The 19,031-nt window shown below is 35.9% G+C and overlaps 1 protein-coding gene across 2 annotated transcripts in view; it reads left to right on the forward strand.

The window, feature by feature from the left end:
- The window catches only part of UBP16 (ubiquitin-specific protease 16), a 65,968-nt gene that overhangs the window by 19,798 nt on the left and 27,139 nt on the right, over nt 1-19,031 (forward strand). For both annotated transcript variants that reach the window (XM_089797564.1, XM_089797563.1), the window contains 4 exons: nt 9,671-9,756; nt 9,891-10,062; nt 10,278-10,401; nt 10,590-10,747. In XM_089797564.1, the coding sequence (XP_089653690.1) occupies nt 9,671-9,756; nt 9,891-10,062; nt 10,278-10,401; nt 10,590-10,747 (540 nt within the window). The remainder of the gene's footprint in view (nt 1-9,670; nt 9,757-9,890; nt 10,063-10,277; nt 10,402-10,589; nt 10,748-19,031) is intronic.

Here is a 19,031-nt window from a genome sequence, read left to right on the forward strand (position 1 = left end):
TTATATAAATAGTGCAGTTGCACTGTAGATCCATTTGAACAGGATAAATTGAATCTACATGGTCATTGTTGTTTGAGCCATTTTACCAAGTACCAACAAATATTAATTATTATATCTCTTGATCGTGAGTTCTACAAGGGAAATAGAAGGTTTCTGTCAGCCATTTTATTAAAAGGTTTGCCTCCTATAAAAAAATGGCTACTCAAATCCCTTCCAGCTCTTTCCTTGGTTACCCAGGTTTGCCGGTTTGCCCTCAGAACCACGTCTAGGTTCAAACCAGTACGGGGTTCTGGTCCCGTTCGACCAAAATTCGAGCAGGGTTTGATTTTGAGGGAGGTGGTTCGAATCCGCAGGGAGGAAGTTTAAACCCGGCGAATTTGATGAGCCCAATTCGAATTTGCATTGAATCTGGGCGAATTTTTGGCAACGGGCGGCATTAAGTTATTTTTTATAACGTGTTTGGTATTTTTTTTAGTTCCGGAGCTCTAAAAAGTGAATGAAGTAGGTTATTTCAGCTTCCAACATCATTTGTGGTGTGCAAATAGGTGATTTTGTGAGCAAATAGGCGGTTGAGCAAAAGTAAGTTTTCGCAAGGAGGAGTTAAAAGATTGGATTGCGAGCTATATTGAAGTGTTTGTGTCTCATTGCTACATCTTTGCAAGCTTGAAACAGTGATACTTGAACTTGCTGTTATGATTCATGGATTATTTTTTAAAATCTTAATGTTTTGAATCTTTGATGTTGAATTTGAAAATTGAAATATATGATGGTATGATCTTGATTGATGATGCTACGATTGCAACATACATGTTTAAAGTTTATGCCTATGGTGTTTTTGTTGTTTGAATGATTAAATCATATGATTTTATGATACTCCATGCTTCTAGGCTTTATATATATATATATAAATAAAATACATGTTTATATATATATATATATATATATATATATATATATAGTACATGTTTTTGTACAAATGAACCCAAAACCCTTTCCAAAATTTTGCCATATCGGCGAACCGGTTCTTTGAACCCGTATTTTGAATTGAACTTGAATCGGTACTAAGGCTTTTTCAATTATGCTGTTTGTTATCCTACAAATTGTTCTACTGAGAAAATCATCAGTTAGATCAGGTGCTTTCCTACCAAGGCAGCTTGACCTTATTGTCATCTAGGTGGGAAAAAGTCTAACTAAATGATGCTCTTGAAGGTGCTTGGATATTCTAAGAAGATGCTACCTGAGAAGCCTTTTGGCATGTGTTCAGTGTTGGTTTCCATCAATTTCAGATGGTGTCAGATTGAAATTTGTGATGAGATGAGGATACATGCAGGCATTATCTTCTACAGTTAAGTCTGAGCAATATATAGTTTTAGGTTGCCTATCTGCTATGAGACTAGCTGTAGATACTGGTATAAAAATCCTCATGGATGCACAAGGACCTTTATCCATTACAGGGATTAAATGTGTATTTTCAATCCATGGGATTTTCTGCTTTAAAATTTAGACAAAATATACTCAGATTGAAATCAATTACAGTGGCGGTTGGAGATCAATGACCACCTATTTTGAGATAGTTTGTGTTGAGTTGTAAGAGATTAAATAACTAAATGATGCTTTTAAATCAATCAAGCAATCATCGTGTTATTAGCAATTTCCAATGTTTGTTTCTTTAGTGTTTTTTGCTGTTTATGTATTTTTTAATTGTATGCTCTTCAATCTATGTTTTAGATCCAGTGTATTCATGCAATAACAGAGTTAATGTCTCATTTAGCATTTAATTCATATATTCCTTCAAGCAACATTTGTAAGTTGATTGTTTTGCCTTTTCTGCATTAGCATTTGCCATATTATTGCAGTCCTGGAGATGGAGGGGTATGGGTACGGGGACATCATTTTGAATCAGGCTACCTAGTATATGAATAAGGGTATGGCTATAATATATATAAATATAGTCAACCAAAAAATGTTGGAATGCAGATGGGAACACTATTTCGAAAAGAACCTCTTCCATTAGTGCCACCTTCCGTATACACAACCTTACAATTAATTGCTTCTCCACAAACACTAGGTCTCTCTTCAAGTCAAATATCCACAAAGCTAATAAACAAAAAGGTCTGAAAAATACAATACAATGTTAATTTGTAAGCCTCTCATTTGACAGGTCTCGAGTTTGAGTTTATTCAAACTTAACACATAATAATAATTAATTACAACAAATAATAATTAATCTAGACTTCAGCCCATTATGTATAAAAAAAAATGGTAATAGTAATAATATCATTAATATTAATAAACTATAATAATAATATTAATAAATAGTACAATTAACTGCATGAAAAGAAACCGTTTTTAATATCAATGTATATAAAGAAATTTTAAAACACCTAAAACGAGATAGAGGAGGAAAATAATACATATAGAATTTGTCTGCAGAAGGCTTAATACAGAAATATTTAATAAATATTTAAAGTCCCAGCAGGGGACATTACAAATGGTATCAGAGCTGACTTTCCTGCCAGCCTGTGAAATTTTATCAGAAATAAATTGCAGAAGATTTATGAGAAGGGGTTAAATATTAATAATTGTCTGAGATATTTCAGCTGTAGAAGCATAGAGTTCAGGATATTCTTCCAACAGCTTCTGGCGTTCTTCTTTGAGTTTTGCTAAATCAGCAAGGACTCGCTGGTGTTGAAATGGGGTTAGAAAATTAATCTTTCGAGCCTCAAGTTGTGAGGCTTTAATAGCTATCCGCTGAAGTTGTTCTTCAGGAGCTAGAGTTAACCATTGAGGGTTACTCTGGGTGAGTGACTGTCCATGTCCAGCTTGATATGGGTGTTGTCGGAACATAGAACACATGAACGAAATTTCAGATTCAGATGATGAATCTTCTGGAGAAAAGAATTCTTAAGGATGTTCTTGCACGACATGTCGGACTTGTATGTCATCCTGATCGTCTTCATCACTGGAACTTTCAGTTAGACTGATATCTTTAGAATGTGAAGGTACTTGAATTTCTGTAAGAGGCAAGGAGTCTATGTTAAAGTATGAACTCTTTTAGAATTCTTCTTATCCTTATTAGGACATTTATTTGCATAGTGCACTCTTTTACATATATAGCATGTAGGAGTAAAATACTTTTTGCGCACTTTACTTTGTTTTCTAAGAAATGTTTTCCTATGCTTTGATTTCTTGAATGGCTTAGAAGAAAATTGCTTTCTATCAGAGTAGTCTTTGAATTTTTTAATGGATTTATGTTTTCCTTTGTGTTGAAAACAACTATAACTATTTTGACTACAATGGCACAAACTTGTTTTCAGATAAGGAAGAACTTTTTTCTTTCTCTTCCTATTTTTCTTTTCACTACATAAATCACGGTTGATTTCTTTAATGAATTGCACCAACTGGAGAAAAGTGACATCATTGATAGTCATGTCAGGAGTATTTAAAATACTGTTAAGAATTTTTCCCCTATATAAAGATTGAAACTGGTTAGGGAATCCCTCAAGGAATGTATTATACATCTAGACATTATTGTTTGTCTGTCTTGACTGATAGAAGTTGGTGTATTGTTCACTACAGTATGAGTCAAAATATCTCATGTCACAGATATGATTTTCTTTGAACCTTTTGTAAGCAGCTCTTTGCTCATTATCATGCTGTCCCACGAACATTCTATACAGAGCTTCACAGTGAACATTTACACCACTAGTGATCAGGTTTTCTTTATATTCTGGTGTAAATGAATCCGCAGAGTGAGCTATCCCTGTGAGTGCATTCAAAGCTTTGCGAATGGCTTGTTCTTGAGAAATGTTTGTAGCATAGACAACATTGTCTATCCAGGTTTTAAAGGCATCTATGGTAGCTTTATTTTTTGTGGGATTGTATTCATCAAAATTTACCAAAGGTGGGACATTTTTAGAAAAATTGTGTAGCTGATCGTATGGTCCTCCTGGGTCTTGTTTGACCATATTCACATTCTTCCAACAGCCTATTTTCGTATCAAATTCTTGCAGCTTAGGTTTTGGCACCTCAAGAGTAAGGGCTTTTCCTTTGAATTGACTTTGCAAACGAGTGACATCCTGGGAAGAATTAGGAAAGGTGCATTTGGGAACTTGTTGCGTTTGCAAATTAGTTGCAATGGCTTGCTCGACTCGAGTAGTGATTGTTGTTAAAGATTGGGACAATCGTTGACTATCAGCGAGTTGTTGTGAGCGAATTTGGGTTGCAGTTTAATCAATTTGGGCAGTAGTTTGGGCAACTGTTTGCAATTGATGCATTTGGCACGTATTATCAGTCGACCACGCTTCGGTAGATGTGCGGAAAGCAGCATAAGTTTGGTGCAAGGCGGCAATATTAGCAGTCATAGTGGAATTTAGATGGGCCATAATACGGGAATCAAGAGATTGTAAAGTAGCAAGAATATTATGGAGATTGGAATTCATGCTAGCTTTGGCCTTTTAACAAGCAAGTTCTGCTTGAAGAAACTTCTGATGCATATCTTGCTGAACTAATAAAGCTTTACGGATACAAAGATTGGCATAGTTTAGCATTTTAATTTGAGTTGTGGCATCTGGTTGTCCAGAGGCAATGACATGCTATGGCCAAAAGAGATGCCAAACTTATCATCAGAGGATTGTAACATAAAATCATGAAAAGGTGGTACCTGAGGTTCAACAAAACACTTTTTTGAAAAAGAAGTTGTTTGACCAGATAAAATCATTCGAACATGGAAGACGGGTTGAACAAAAGAGCAATGGTTACATTGTAGACTACCATCATCAAGTTCTGTAAACTGAGGATGTTGGCAAGTAGGAATTTGTTGGGTCAAAGGATTAGACACCAATTTCTTTTCTTCAAAAGATTGTTGACAGATTGTACAAAACAAAGGGCCAGTAGGATTTGGAATAGCATCATTATGGGAACAAATTGGCAAAGATTTTCGACTCAGGGTTGAACTTGATCGTAGTAACTTGTGCTCATTAAAAGACAACTAGGTGCTGGAAGAAGAGCCGTTTGAAGGTTTGCTATCATCAAATGAGATTCGAGCTCCATTAGCAGTTTCATGGATACTAGCAATAGTGGTCAGATTGCGAGGAGCATCTAATTGTTTCAGGGCTCTTACATCAATAATCCATTCTTTAGGCATCTTAATATCTGTAAGGTTGATCATTCGAGGTACAGTCAATTGAGCACCTTTGGATTCTGTTTGCCAAAGCAGAGAGTAACGGGCTTTGAACTTATCAGACCTTGGATCCTTGACTATTGGCACAATAGTGTTAAACAGAGGGCCATACAAGGCAAAAAACAAAGCATGGGTTCTAGATCCAGGTTTCATATCCAGGTATTGGGTACCAAACTGGAACATTTAAACTTTATCAAGATGGTCATCTAGCAAACTCACAACAAATTTGGGTATTACATCAAAAGCTGTAGCTCTAGTAGCCATAGGGGTAGAAATGCCTCCCATAAGCATATCAGTATAACGATTATGTCTGACATCCAGAATGGTCATGAAAACAATTGCAGGAATACCTTTACGGTAGAGTGGCTCTACTCCAGTGACAATACTACCTATATGTAAATACTTAAAACCATTTTGTTGTTTAGCTTGCTTGATAAGACTTTGAATTTCTTTGTTTGACAGCAGATTGATGAAACTATGGGGTTGATCGTTTTTGACAACAACTTGCATTTCTATCAATTTACAAACAGACTTGGATTTGTAAGACAAAAACCCTAAATCACCATAGATCTCATTCCACTTTTTAGATGGCAATTTGAAACGTTTAGAAGGAAGATCTAAATGTGATTTCTCAGATTGAAAAGAGTCTTCATCAATATTTATATTATTTACAGTGTCAAAGACAGAGCTTAAACTTACAAGTTTATCTTCAGTATTACTGCTTTCATTCACAGTACTCTGGAATTCTGACATCTTGTTTCGTCCTGCAAATGGTTAAACAATGCTACCTTCCTTGCCTCTATACGCCTTTCTCACGGCTGCAACACAAGGACTTACTTCATGCAAGAACCGAACAAAACAACCAAGTTCTTTCTAAAAAGAATATGATGTGGCACTTGTAATATTCTAGATGCATATATGATCGGGCCTTCTAATTTATATATGGGGCAGATTTATAATCAAACTATATTGGGACTTTGGAAACATAATATACTGGGATGTGTTTGCCTTTAGTTGGAACCAAATTCCATTTTTATGAGCCTTTCTATTGGCTGACACCTTGCCTTGCATCTCATCCTTGACAGTTCAGAACTATTCTACAGAACTTTCTTGGTATGAAGGGGAAATAGGTTTGAAAATATTTGAAGACATAGTGGGTCCAATATGTTTAAACAGAGCCCAAAGTTCTCAGTTTTTTTTAAAATTCCGATGTTGAAGAAGATTAATATGCTAAGCTCTCAGAGAGCGTCATTTTACATTCCGGAACAGAGAACTTAAATCAGTTCGAACAGGTGTGGATTGTCCATGGTTAGTATGATTGTCAATATTTTACTTGACTGATATTACTATTGAACGAGAAAACCATGTGTTACTGTATTTGGTAAGACTATCACATGCTGGGAGAAGAATATTGAGACCAAGATAGAGCGTCCAGGTGAATTACCAAGTCTATGCATTTCCCTTGTAGTTGCATAGACAGGGATTCTGTTGTTAAATGAGAAGTTACTGTAATATAATCAGAAACATCAGAAATAAATTCAATCGCATCCTTCCTGTGGTGCGAGTGACCAACTTCATGTAACAGATGCAATAGTAATGGCATTCTGAGCAACGCTATGGTTTCTCCCTAGCTTGCAGAGGCAGAAAACTTTGACGAACAATTTCCTACTGGTTCAATTTATATATATTACAATGTGATTTGTCCGCAACCCGAACACCAGAATGTGTTGTATGCTAGTTAGTGTATAAAGATGCATTGGCTGAAACACAAATGGTATATTGAAATGAAAGACACGGCAGTTGGCAGCAGAGCAATAATTTGCTTTGAAACTACCGATGATTATGAATTATATATATCATTTCTTTCATTTGGAAATTTGATGTGTGGATTGCATGATAAAAACAAATCACTGCTGTCAGAAGTAAAATTGTTGCTGAATATGATATTCACAACAACATAAAAGCCTTAAACATTCGTAACAGAGGAGCTCTTGAATAAGAAGAATTGGAGCAAGATTCTCAGTAGAAAACAGTTGGCAGGATGGATGTTACAATATATATGTTTGGTATTATTCACAGTAAAGAATGAAGTGAAAGAAAGTAGTGGCATAAAGATATCCAAGATTATTTGATACAGATCAAGGAATATTCTTTTGGAAGTATATATATTAAATAGACTTGATATTCTAATAGAAAAAGAAAGGAAGTTATAAGTAGAAGATAGCTTATAAAAATATACAGATTGATTAGTGAACTAGATCAGAAACATACAAGAAAAACAGTCAGAAAGATACAGAGGATACATGACACATATAGCTGATAACTTACAGATATTATATTACACACATAGTGCCCGGGAAGGGTATAAAACCAATGAACTTGGAAACTTTGCAATCTACATTTGATACAATCAGACATAAAATGCATCAGCACAGAAGAATAAGACCCATGCATCTCTGAGGTAAGTATATTATCCATTATAATGCTTAGAATAAATTCACTTAAATAATATTCATGCTCAAACCAGTTACTATTTCTAAGCCTGAGAAATGAGTATGGATACAAGAAAGGCCTGCATAAATCAAGTGAACAAGTTCTCTCGAGATGGGTAAAGGGTCAACGTCCTTGTAAGATGCCTTGACGTCTTGTTCAAGATGGGATTAAGGGCTTGGATCCACAAAAACCTTGAGGGAAATTGTTGAGTTTGGTGTCAAAACGATCTATTGTATCTCATCAATCCTTCTAGGCCAGAGTTATAATTAGAATAGCATGATGTTTTCAATCTACATATAGTTTATTACTTACCTATAAGGGTAGCTTGAGGAGAGAGAATAAATGTGTATTTAGGGAAAGGCTAGAGTAAATCCAGCCAATCAGTTATTCCGAGACGGGTAAGGATCAACGTCCCTGTAAGATGCCTTGAGGACTTGTCCAAGATGGGATGAAGGTACCTTGAGGACCTGTCCAAGATGGGATTAAGGGCTCGGATCCACAGTTACTTTGAGGAAGACCGTTGAGTTTGGTGCCTAAGCAATCTGTTTACATCCTAAGTATTCTTCTCGACTAAGAATGATAATAAAAGCAAACAAAATAAGCATCCTACTAAGTAAGCCACCTTGTGTGGACGCATAAACACCACCACCGAGGCCAAGGGGGCCAAAGTTCTGCTCTTGGACTTAGTATGGGATTGGCTTGGAGTAATTTATCATAATTCATATTTTCTTGAAACTCATATATACACTCATGTACTATTGATCACTTGTGATTGCAGGTTTGTAAATTATTTTCTTGACTCTAGTATTGTAAGGCATAAATAAAAAATGCATGTATTATGTGTCTGCTTCATGTTTTCATGCACTTACGTGTCTACATTGTGTTTTCATGCATACTCCATGAATACCTTATGCTTTCTTGCATTCAATTATATGCTGTACAAGAAAAGTTATGAATATATCTATTTTGCTTGAGGACAAGCAAATTTGAGAGGGGAGGATTGTGATATCCCTGTCAAATTTAAAATATACATGAAATAATAATTATAAAATAAAATTAGTAATCATATTATAATAATATATGTAAGTATGAAAAATTAATTATTATTATATAAAATGATAAAATATAATGTAATGATTAGTTATTGATAATATTAATATTATTAATAATATTAATAAACTATAATACTAATATTAATAAATAGTACAATTAATTGAATGAAAAGACACACCTTTTCTAATATCAATGTATATAAAGAAATATAAATAACACCTAAAGAAATGCATAAAATGTCTGCGTGTTGAATTGTGGTTTCAGCCTATACAGTGGTATTAGATTACCAAGTAACTTGTCAGTGTTTTGCTTGGTGGATGATGTTCCTTTCATTTGTATATCACAAGGCCATGATTTACTGGAGATATTTTTCTGACCTTTGTTCCTTAGGAATATTATTTGGGGATGTGTATTCATAGTGCTTAAGGCACAAGTAAATATATTGAATAAATACTTGATAACAGAGTGTAGGCAATTCAACTATGTTCCTGGATTGTAAACACACCACTTTGTTCTTACCTTTGTTAAGATTTAATGATCCAGCAATGACCAGGATTTTCAGATCAATCTGTTATTTGTGCAAAATTTCCATTATTTTGATTTTCTTGGCACAAATTTCTTCTTTGTGTAACTTCCAATATGGGAATAATTTATGCAGCTTACAATTTGATTTTGTTGGAGAGAATTTTTGACTCTTGACGAGTCAATTAGATCACAGCATGCAAGGATGGTTATTAATTGATTTTGGTGCTTTTTTCACCTATACATGAGATTTATAAATGATTATAAACTGTTTATTTTCTGCAATCTCATTTTAAATAATCTTTCAGTTGACTTCATGTACCTGCTATGCCCATGTGGTCCATGACTACCTTAATTCAGAATGAACAATTTATTTCTAACAATCTACAGATGATTGACTTTGGATGTGACTTTGTCCAGCTGCTATGCCAATGTTGTGCTACAATGCCTGATATTTACAAGGCCTGTTTCTGCATATTTGCTCCAAGGATCTCATTCAAAAAAATGTATGTTACATTTCCTTCATCAGGTCATTCCTAAATGTTGACATGTTTTTAGGTGAAAATTGTACTTATGTATGCTGGCCATTTTATCTTATGAATATACACAGGATTGTCATTTGGTATGTTGTTGAATTCAGGTCAGAGAAGTGAGAGAAATAATTGGTGCTTCATGTGTGAGCTCCAACATCTTGCTTCCAAGATGAGGGATGGAAGAGGTCCGATTTCACCCTACAGAATATTATCACAAATACAGAATATTGGCAACCACCTTGGGTATGGGAGAGAAGAAGATGCTCATGAATTTTTAAGGTGAAATAAGTTTTAAGATTGCAGTGTTTACAGTGTCTTGTCAGGGCCAGATCACATTGTCTCTTGGGTTTTTAGTTTTTAGTATGTTTTCTACTTTTAAATATTTGTCATGGTTATGCTGATTTTTGTTTTGGTTCTTTGTCATTTTTTACCAGAAATTATTTCTATATATCTTGATGCATATTGAAGACGATCTATATGGTTCCTATTTCCAGGTTTGCCATTGATGCAATGCAATCAGTGTGTCTTTCTGAAGCTGATGGAGAGAGGGCCCTTGATCCACTATTGCAAGATACAACACTTATCCAACAGACATTTGGGGGCTATCTTCAGTCAAAAGTAATGACACTTGAATCTATAAGGATTGTTTTGCAAATTATGTTTCATTGCTTAACAAACAAGAATAACATTTCTTTGCCTCAAATTGTAATTCTTTCTTATAGAAAATGTATAGGACAAAGTTATTGCTGCAATTTAAGGAAATTAGATGTAAACTTTGATATATTACTTTTCTTTTGGTACTGTAGATAAAGTGTTTGAAATGCCAATACATATCTGAGCGGTATGATCGCATGATGGATCTGAATGTGGAGATAGAAGGCAATATTGAATCTCTTCAAGATGCACTTGCACGATTCACAACTCCTGAAATATTGGATGGCGAGAATAAGTATAAATGTGACAGGTTAGTCTATTTAAAGTTCAGATTGAGATCTTTACCAGTTTTACTAAATCATTCTTTCAGTCCCATATGGTGACAGTTGCTCTTTGAATTACCTTCCCTGCACTTGTTTTTCAAGAAAACCTAAATTTCTCCAAGTTTTGATGATAATGGGACTTGTTTTTGAGGTACATAGATGGTACAGGGCACATTGGCCATATCCACCTAATATTAATCTAAATTTGAATGCTAGAAATAACCACCTATTATTGATTGTTCATTATGTTCAAGATAACTAGATAACCATTGTAGCAGCTATATGGAGATCAAGTAAATATTGAAGTAGGCTGGACTCTGGACTTTCTGCATGTGCACAAACACATAATATATGGATATATTGTGTTGTACATCTTTTAGTGAGTTAGTTGTTAACTAACAAGTAAAATGAAAATACAATGAACCTTTGTAGTCTTCTACTTTCGTCAGTGATAAGAGTCAAAGGGCTGCGGCCTAAGTTACCAGATTCTCTCCAGCAACCCTCAAAGTCTGGTCCTTGTCAAATTCTCCCCAAATTCTCCTGCAGAGCTACAAATTTGCTGCAAATTCTGTCAGAGGAACCCGGGCAGAATCAGAGAATTTTGAAGAATTTGCTGCTCAACACCCAAAGCTGGGCTGGATTTGGTCTCAAAACATTTTTTTAGACTTTTTAAAATTGTTTTTTTGCCTAATTTGGTCTATATTCGTTCCTCCCAACCCTAAAGTGACCACTAAAAAGACCAAAAAAAGATAGTTTATATGTTATGCATTTGTGAATGAAAATGAAAACTTGCTTGTAGAGGAAATCCAAATTGATGATAGGTGACATCCAAATTGACAATTATAGAGGAATTTCTTAAAAAAATATATGATTTCTTAAAAAAATATATGATATCTTTGAATCCAGGGCTTAAAACTTGAATCTCAACTTTTGATCTAGGCTGGTTAAAAATCCTCTCACCAATACAAAATAAAAATTCAGAGAACTGCACTTATTTTTTGACAATTCCTTTCATTTTCAAACTGTCCCCTTGATATTGAAATATGTCCCATGCATGTGACCAAGCAAGTGTATCATGTTTTATGTATGGCTAAATGGTGCAATTAATATTCCATTGAACTGAAACATAGATATGGTGGTGTATTTTGCTATGTTGCTTGTACTATTAGCATAGTAATGTATGGATTCTTGTAGCATATATATACACACACATACATATTTTAAAAAAAATATGTTTTTCTATGGATGAACCCAAAACGAAGCCAAACCCAACCCAACCCCAAAAAGATTGGATGAACTTCGAACTCAAATCTCGAACTCTCATCCATACTGGAATATGAACCGGCAACTTAGAGTCAAACTAATGAATTTCTATTTGCTCATGGGTTTCTCTTTATAGGTTATGTTGGAGAGCTGTGTACCGAAAAGAATTGAGACTGTCCAAGGTAGCTAAGCATGGATGAAAATTGCAAATTCAATGTGTGATAAATTATTATAGAGAGACAATGGGTCCTTGGATGAGTCAGAGATTTCTGTTGTGGGTAGGTAGATTGGCTAGGTGCTTCCTTTGGGATGGATATGGACCATGCCCAAGTCTTTTTGCTAGGGATAGGGATGGTAATAGTTGTACAAGGACAGGCCATGCCCCTTAGTACTTCGTTGGCAATGGCAAGACCCCTTTCCTTTCTTTGTGTTATTTTTTCATTCAATCACCATTCCTCGAATTTGAGCTAAACTTCCAGGTGTCTGCATTTTTCCCAGATTGTAGTTGCTCTTTATAGCCATAGCAGAGATGCATTTTTTAAATATACATCCTGAAGATCTAGAAATGGGTCCTATTTTTAAAGACAACAGAGCAACATGAACAACACAAAAGAAAGATGCCTACATAAACAACCTGTAAATGGGTGTAGCAGTCTTCCATAGACATCTATGAGACAATTCTATCTAAAACCCAAGCTAACAATACATAAGACATACAACACCAACAATATCTAGCAGATGAACCCATGACAGACAAAATTCCATTGATTGCAGTCATCGACACCCATTCATTGAGTCTGAGGAAGATTCTAGTGTGCCTTGGAAGCTACAAACGACTAGTCATGCACTCTGTTGTAGATGCCATTGCCTGAGGCCACCACATATTTAAATGTTGTCGCTACCAGGTTGGCTGTCATTTCCAACCCATTAAATCATATCTGCTTGTCCAACCAAGCACATCAGTGTATAATTCTCGGACGCTGGCAATGCATGCCTGCTAGAAATTGTCCAGCACCCCTCTGTGATGAGACACTACCAAATTCCTTATTACCATATGCAGGTCTTGGCGGAATCAGATGTAAGGAAACTCAGGTGCAGAAACAGCTTCCTACACTAATCTCTTAAGGAAAGTATGGTGCAAATCCTATTAAAATCTTTTACACTTACAGATTCAATATCATGTAAACAACAATATTGCAGCCAACCATGCATACATAAATTAGATAGAGAAAGAAACACATAACACAAAGATTTGCCGGTGGAGAAAAACCTTTTGGTAAAACAACCCCACCCCTCCAGAACTTGCACAATGTATTATCTTCAACAGAAGGTTACAATACACTTGCAATGCAAGTTCAACAGCGACAATAGAAGACTCCAGCAGCACCTCAGTACCTGCACACTCTCCTCTTCATCTCTCTTGCATTTACAACATGCAATACTGCCTTTATAAACATCTTAAGACCCAACAAAATGCCCACAAAGGAGTTGGGCGTTTTTCATGGCTCAACCACCAAGAACCATGCACAATGCCACATGTACATGCAATACCAAGAAAAGGGCGTCCATCCCTTGAATAGGCAATGACAGCTTGTCATAGAATCTGCCAAAAATAGCGGTCACAAGAGAAGTGTAAGGGAATCCGTCATACCAACCTATTTTTGGCATATTCTCTTACACAACCCAACCACTCATTCTTGGGCGCCCAAATAGGCCCCATGTCATAAGATGCTCTTACACCTGTCATAGCTCATTCCTTAAATAGCTCTTACGCGTCATAGGAATCCGTCATAACCATTTTAGCCATGATCTCCTTCACACACTTCAAGATGCCGACACATGTAAGTGATCAACATGCCAACTAGACATGTACATTTACATATTATTTGCAAAAAAATATATTTTACAAAACAAATAATAAGAAAAGGAATTATCCAAGGTTGAGACACCTTATTCCTAACATCAGATAGGTGCTAACATATTTTATCTGTTGCTTAATCTCCTCAAGCATGTCCCGCTTCCCCTGGACAGATTCCATAGTAAGCACAGGAACCTGCAATATTATATCTTTCCAAGGCCTCATTAGAAGCTCCATGAGGCTATCCTTCACTTCTTTTCAGTAGACAACCTCCATTACAATAATCTTATAATACACCAGGATATATACGCATGTACACAATATTTCATTGTCTTCAATGTTGTACTTATCACTTTCCAGAAAAGAGCTAATCTAAATTACTTCAGGTTGGCAGCACGTGACTACTGAAATTTTTATTTAATATATGATCAGAAATCCTTACCTATTGAAGAGGCTCCTGTGCTCTATCCTTACCAACTATGAGAAAAGCAACACCAGCCAATCATAACAACTACACTGGCACCTCAAGGAAAGCCGAAAATAATAGAACAACAATCCAGGATGAATCTCTCAACACATATGGCCATACAACACAAGAGAATGCAGTTTCTTGTGTAGTAAAGCTATAACATCTGGTTCTAAGATTTATCTGAGTACGAATAGAGGTGAATATTCATCCGGAATATGTTAAAATTGAAATATCCCACTGGATGTTACTACTTCAGAATAGTGGAGTGAACTGGATGGTTATCTGCTGTATTTGGACCCCTGCAAGCTGCAAATTCTATGAACCCACTGCGCTGAACTTGGAATAATGCTGATTTCTGATTGCTTAGCTGCCTGTACAAATTTCTAAAGCTTTGTCCATTTCGGAGCTGGAATCATCTACTGACTTTTGGGGGATTTTGTTCCCTATTTTACTTGAGATGTTCAATAACTTTTGTTCTTGACAGTTTCACAATCCTTGGGGTTTTTGTGCTTTGGATTGAATGAACAAGTGTTGAAAATGAGAGCTTGAGGCAAAAATGATTGAATGCTGTATATGCTAGCCTTCATTTATTTAAGTAGCTTTCTTGATTCTCTACCTGTAGGTCAGTGGCTACTAACCTTGACGCGTTGACTTCTAGGGTGTTCACCTCCTTAGTCTTGCTCTTAAATTATTTTTATGCTGAAGGCATTCACCTATATGAGATTGACCAGCTCATTTTGTCATTCAACGGCTGAGAATGTTTGTGCCGGAGGGTCAGCTGATATCAGAAACATCTTGATGAGGGGTCTGAGCTGGTATGGCCCTAGTAGGCACAACGGTCACCTTTCGATATCGTGCAGCAGACACCCCTATTGATCTGGAACTGTTTATCGATGGAGGCCGAGGCAGTTTGGGTCTGGCAGTCAATACTTGCCCGAGGGAGACTGCTGGGACTCACGGGAAGCCATTGGATTGATTTACCCGATTTACATGCTTCCACTGGCCGGAAATATGTATTAAGGGAAAGGACGTCACTTCATGAAAACTTCCTTGGGGCAATGTCAACAAACACCACTCTTGCAAATCTGGCTTTGTTGACAGCTAAATATTGAAATCTCTGAGATGATGACAAAGTTGTCAGTGCAAGTAGACGAAACATTCAATGCTGGAGATTTAATTATACGGTTCAATTACTCTTTTTTCTGCATAAAAACTATCTTTTTCTTTATTAAATCAGCTGAAGAGCATGCCGGCTGGATGGCAATACACAGAAATGTAATAGAGCTCAGTGACTGCCTATTTAAGAGCCTGTAGTTTTTTCGTTGACCACATGAAAAAACCCAAACTTTGAAGAGACGGCTCCAATGCCTCAACTTCTCATAAATTCTCCTATCTGTCATAACTCATGTTTTCACTGTATACAAATTCCATAGTCAAATTAAGGAAAGCAGATGTGCAATTGTTTTATACGAACAGAACTGTAAACACTGTTTTAACTGTTTATACTAATATTCAATTGATATAATATATTGCTGGAAGCTTTTCAATTTGTTTTGTTCCACAAAAAACTAAAATAGCTCTTGATATTTTCTGTGTGATGAATGTGGAGCAGGCGGATGTGATGCTATACTTGGACAGAAGTTAATGATGCTCTTTTTAAATTTATAATAAAGATCTTTCTATTTTTGAATCCATCTCCTGGTATCAATAAGAGCATGGATTTTAAAAGGATTAATCCCTGGAATAAGGACAGTAAGAATGTTATCCAGACATAGACTACATACACACACGGCTGGAGTCTCGACGTTCATCTCTGAAAATTAAGTTTTGTAAGAGATTGCAAAAGGAGGCTCAGTGCAAATGAGAGATTGTGTCATAGGTGACTGACTAACACATTTGCAGATTTATATACCTCTTTTCTCTTGCTAAGTACTCATCCACATTCTATGCCCAAGTGATTGAGTGCCTAGGTCATAAATATAGTAGAGCTCCTCGCATGAGTAAAGGAATGACAATGAAGGGAAGGTGCCACTTGCGTATCAAAGAATACAAACCAAAATCATAGTCTAGGACTTATCTATTACAATAATAGATAGCTTCTATTATTATTTAATGGTTATATATTGTAAATATTAGAATGTTAATTTAGTTAGTTGCTAGTTAACTGTTAGCTAGAATAGAATGTTTCTATTCTTTACAATTGTTTCCTAAGGAAACATCGTTTATTCATTTGTATATAATGATCTATTGATCACTATTAATATCAAGCAAATATTTACCAATTACTTCGTAATATGGTATCAGAGAAGGTCGATGGGATTTCATAGAATTTGGCAATTTGAGTCTCTTGATCTGGAATTTTATTCCAGAAATTTGCTTTTTGATTTTTATAAATAAAAATTGTAATAGGTATTTTATGAAACTTTTGTGGTTAGTCTGAAGATGTTTTGCTGGCAATTGCAAGCTTGGTAAGGGGTTTTGATCCTTCTATTTCTTCGTTGCAGCAAAAGTCCCTGATTTTTTAGGGTTGCATGTAGTTGCATGTTTGTTTCATGTACTTGCATGTGCTGCTTTACCATGTGAACTCTCATGTTTTGCCTCCCATAAAAATTCTAGTGGGTTTTCATAATTTTTTCTCTTTAAAAAAAGTTATAATTTTTCCTTTAAAAATTTCTGAATTTGTAATTCGCAAAGTTGAGTGGGATTCCTTTGTGGGTTATAATATTTTCCTAAAAAATTATCAAGTGGGTTTTACCGTTTTTCCTAAAAAACGAAGCTTTGTATTGTCTGGTTTAGATTGATTTTTCATCTCAAAAATCATGTTGGGTTTTGATCTATTTTTCACCTCAAAAATCAAGAAACTTCCTTTTCTGCCAAAAATGAAGGGTTTTCCTCCTCTAATATATTCTAATATTTCTTGTGAGTGGGTGCTTTGTTCCATGGATTAATACTGGGCAGTCCATTGGGCTTCGTATAGATTGGAGCGAGGGCATCCTTGCATACCACATCAAACAACTTTCTCTCTAAAGCCATCAGAGCGAGGAGAGACCTCTTTGGATTCAACTGCATGGCCTTACAACAACGAAAGACATTGGAGATACAGAAATAGTATTTCTTAAATGGTGAGCTTAGGGATGACACATTGAGGGGAAGGGGAATGTTTCTTTTCCATAACCACGACAACAACTTTTGTGTAGTGATGAGGAAAACGACCAGAGCTGAAGGACCAAAGATGGATAGGAAATCTTGCACAGAAATATGGCATCTCAATTGGATAAAACTAAAGAATTTGTGAAAGTCTTGAAGAAGAATTCATGCGCTTGTAGTGTCACTGACAGTGTGCTTTCATCGGTTTGCATGTTGAATACTAGTTGAAATATTTGTTTATTTTGGATAATGTGGTCAAATGTGCATTCTCCCAATGAATAGGTAATATATAATTGAAGTTGATTATAGGGATTGCATGCTTTTTCAATGTTATAATATTTTTCATTTCATCAACAAACCATTTAAAAATAAAAATGTTGGTTAAATATTTTAGATTTAATTTATCTATCAAAGATCATTTGCTAAATAAGGATAAAATGATACGTAGGAGATATTTTCCACAGCTAGTCAAATTGTGATGTTGCTATTGAAAATATTTGTTAAATTCTAATAGCAATATCACAAATTGACTTGCTGTGGAAAATATCTCCTACTTATCAATTGATGAGCTTAAGGGGCTTTCCAATGAATGGCTCATAAGGCACAACACTTGGTGAAGGTTTTGCAAATGGGGTTGCAAGTAGAGTGGGTTTACCATGGAGGAAACTCCATAGTTAAGCGCGTTCAAGGTGGAGTAGTACTGGGATGGGTGACCTCTCGGGAAGTCCTGATGCTTCACCTTTGTGAGTATCACCTAGATCCAATGGGTGCTAAGTATTCCATTTATTCTCATCAGAGATGGATTCGTGTGAATCACTACTCATGGAACATGGGTCAATGAGTTTGACTCAAAAACTACATAGTTAAATCCTGATAGCAATATCACAGTTTGACTTGCTGTGGAAAATATCTCTTATCAATTGATGAGCTTAAAGGGGCTTTCTAATGAATGGTTCATAAGGCACAACACTTGGGGAAGGTTTTGCAAATGGGGTTGCAAGTAGAGTGGGTTTAACCATGGAGGAAACTCCATAGTTAAGCACGCTCAAGTTCGAGTAGTTTTGGGATGGGTGACCTCTCAGGAAGTCTCGGTGCTTCACCTTTGTGAGCATCACCTAGATCCAATGAGCGTTAAGTGTTCCATTTACTCTCATGAGAGATGGTGGGTTTAACCATGGAGGAAACTCCATAGTTAAGCGCACTCAAGCTAGAGTAGTTCTAGGATGGGTGACCTCTCGGGAAGTCCCGGTGCTTCACGTTTGTGAGTATCACCTAGATCCAGTGAGTGCTAAGTGTTCCATTTATTCTCATGAGAGATGAATTCGTGTGAATCACTACACATGAAACATGGGTCAATGAGTTTGACTCAAACTACACAGTTAAATCTTCATAGCAATATTACATTGACTTCTTGTGGAAAATATATCCTACTTATCAATTGATGAACTTAAGGGTCTTTCTAATGAATGGTTAACAAGACACGACACTTGGTGAAGGTTTTGCAAATGGGGTTGCAAGTAGAGTGGGTTTAATC

This window comes from Cupressus sempervirens, chromosome 8 (genome assembly GCF_028749045.1).
Source record: "Cupressus sempervirens isolate cs-2001-9-10 chromosome 8, ASM2874904v1, whole genome shotgun sequence".
Lineage (NCBI taxonomy): Eukaryota > Viridiplantae > Streptophyta > Pinopsida > Cupressales > Cupressaceae > Cupressus > Cupressus sempervirens.